This window comes from Trichechus manatus, unplaced genomic scaffold, assembly GCF_000243295.1.
Source record: "Trichechus manatus latirostris isolate Lorelei unplaced genomic scaffold, TriManLat1.0 scaffold00021, whole genome shotgun sequence".
Taxonomy (NCBI): Eukaryota; Metazoa; Chordata; class Mammalia; order Sirenia; family Trichechidae; genus Trichechus; species Trichechus manatus.
In genome coordinates, this window is record NW_004443957.1 from 8,015,129 (window position 1) to 8,017,917 (window position 2,789).

At 53.5% G+C, this 2,789-nt stretch overlaps 1 protein-coding gene across 1 annotated transcript in view; it reads left to right on the top strand.

The window, feature by feature from the left end:
- Positions 1-19: 19 nt before the first annotated feature.
- Positions 20-2,789, top strand: part of CUNH1orf198 (chromosome unknown C1orf198 homolog) — a 43,107-nt gene continuing 40,337 nt past the window's right edge. Inside the window, exon 1 of the mRNA XM_004372818.2 lies at positions 20-412. Within this exon, the coding sequence (XP_004372875.1) occupies positions 68-412 (345 nt within the window). The 5' untranslated portion in view covers positions 20-67. The remainder of the gene's footprint in view (positions 413-2,789) is intronic.

Sequence of the window (2,789 nt, forward strand, 5' to 3'; positions counted from 1 at the left end):
CCCTCCGCGTGAGCCGGGCGGGGCGGCGCAAGGCGAGCGCGGCCGCGGAGAGGGCAGGGTCCCGGCCATGGCCTCCATGGCGGCGGCGATCGCAGCCTCGCGCTCGGCGGTCATGAACGGGAACCGGCCTCTGGACGACAAGGAGCGGAAGCGCTTCACCTACTTCTCATCGCTGAGCCCCATGGCCAGGAAGATCATGCAGGACAAGGAGAAGATCCGCGAGAAGTACGGGCCCGAGTGGGAGCGGCTGCCCCCCGCGCAGCAGGACGAGATCATCGACCAGCACCTGGTGGGCCCGCACGTCCAGGCCCGCTACGCGGCACACCGCGCCGGCGCCCGAGACCCCGCACCCGCCGGCCTCCCCGGCCCGCGCGGGCCCACGGGCCAGAAGATCGTGCACTTCGGGGACGAGGTGGGCGCGGGTACCCAGGGGCTGGAGGGAGAAAAGCAGCCCGGGCGGAGGAGGGGGAGGGGCGTCCCGGAGCCGCAGATGGGGTGAGGTGGGGGAGGGGCGCTCCCCGGCGGGGTGGGGGCGGGTGTGGAGGAATCGCCGAGAAGTGAGGGATCTTAAAAGACCCTCGGTCTGGACCTGCCCCGCCGGTGCCGCACCAGAGCCTGAGACTTCGCCAGGAGTGGGCGGCGGCCTCTTGGCAGACAACCCAAAGTGGAAGAGATCAAAGCCTTTTAAGCATGACAAGCGTGGATTGTAACCCAGCGCTGCCACTTAGTAGCTGTGTGGCGTGAGTGACTTAAGCTCATAGAGCCTCAGTTAGTTAGCCCCTGTGTTAAACCGGAATAATAATACCCCGCCCACAGGGTTTTTGTGAGCGGAGAGGACCTGGGTGCCTGGTACAGTGCCTGCCAGAGAAGTCACGCAGTACATGAGAGGCGTTATTATGACTGTTTATCGTGAGCATTATGGGGACAGTGAGATTGCCAAGCGAGATAACAAGAAGTGCTTCCCGAGGTTAGAAGGGGAAGGCAAAATCCCTAGGCAAACCCCTGAGCTGGGTGCCCGCTGAGCTTTACGCACTGGTTATGTCTTGAGGGTCAGCGTTGTGGCGCCCGCTTTTCCGCTGAACAAGTAAGGCACGGGGAGTTCAGACGAGCTCCTAGAAGCCTCCGCTACGTTAAAGTATGTGTAGGTCTCTGATGGAGACGCTGTGCCCAGACTTCTCTAAAGGGACAGTCATTGGAGGACAAAACACTGACCCTGTACAAGAAAAAGGCTCACTCCCCACTTCACAAAGGCCGGAGGGGTTTGTGCTGCTCAGAAACTTCGGTCTTCTTTTTCTTGGAAACGTGTTTAAGCAACACCTCTTTAGTGCCATGAGAATCTGCAGCGTGGCTATTTGGCCTTTCAAACTAAACTGTGAGAATGAAGGGCAGAGTCAAAAGGAGTGAAGATTATAAAAATGAAATCAGCATGCTAAGGCTGTTAAGCTGGAGGGAGTAGGCACTGCGCTTGGAGAGTTTTTCAGGGGAAGTTGTTGACTGTTGAAGTAATTGAAGTTAGAATGAGGTTTAAATCTAGTTTTGAGGCTTGGGGTGTGCTGAGGCATTTATTAATACAAAAAGTTTGTGGTAATAAAGCCACTTGAATGTGAGAGGAGTATGAAACGACAGAAATATACTGCCAACATTGCCTTATTCTGACGGAATTAAAAGAAAATTCTCCATTGGGCTTTAAACTCCAAGGGCTTTGCCAGGAAAACAAGGGTGAAGTAAACTGGGAAAGTTTTAAGATGTATTCCTAGAGCTGAAAGATTTTTCAGGGTGAAAATATAGCCTACCTATAGAGACATGTGTGCAGTATCTGTGCTCAGCTTGGAGAGATGAAAAGTAGTTGGCACTTCGAACTTTCGAAGATTCATGAATAAATAAATAGTAGAGGAAATAAACCTGTAAATACTTACAAATGTTGAAATGTGACAGTCATTTTTCCTGGCTTGGTGTCTGGCTAAACATATGCACACATCTGCTTATAATCAAAAAGCCCGTGCCGTATAAAAACCTGATGTCACCAATAAGGAAAGATGTGGCCAAATTATTTTTTTACTCTATTCTGTACTAAATGCCAGACTAAGCTGCTTGTGAACCCAATGTGACGGGCTGTGCACTGTGGCACCTGCATGCCCTGCCAGGAGCAAACCAGCCTTTCTCAGAGTTGAATCTCGGCTTTGCGAAACTGACTATGACCGCGCCCCAGATGTGTCTGACCAGCCTCGGCACAGATGGCAGAGGGGCAGATAGACACTGAATTTTAGGAGGGGTGCATAGAAATGTTGCCCAGTGGGTAGAGTTGTCTACAATGGCAGCCTGCCACAGTTGAATGGCACTAAGGAGTTTAAAATGCTTTCCTCCGGGCTGGTTAAGAGATTGGCACCAGGGTGGAGTCAGTGGTCTCATTGTTGCCCTAAGAGATCCTGGGTTTGTCCAAAATGACCCTGACCTAGACTGAGTAGGACACTCTCTCCCTTCCTGCTTGACCTGTCTCCTAATTTGGTCCCAGGGGCCTCCACATTCAATCAAGTGTTGGAGCACGCACCCCTGGCCACCCGGTGCCTTGTGGTGCTAGGGTCCACCAGCCTGTGTGACCCCAGCACCCATAAGTGGACCTCTGACAAGTGGGCAGCCCAGGCACACCACAGCTTTTGCCTTTAGCCAGTGTCTGACCTTAGAAGACAATCAGAGGAAGGCTTGGCCAGTCAATAGATGAAAAACCCCTGGGAACGCTGGTTCTGAGGGCCTTTCTTAGGGGCTCTAGCAGGAGAAGGAGCCCTGGCGGT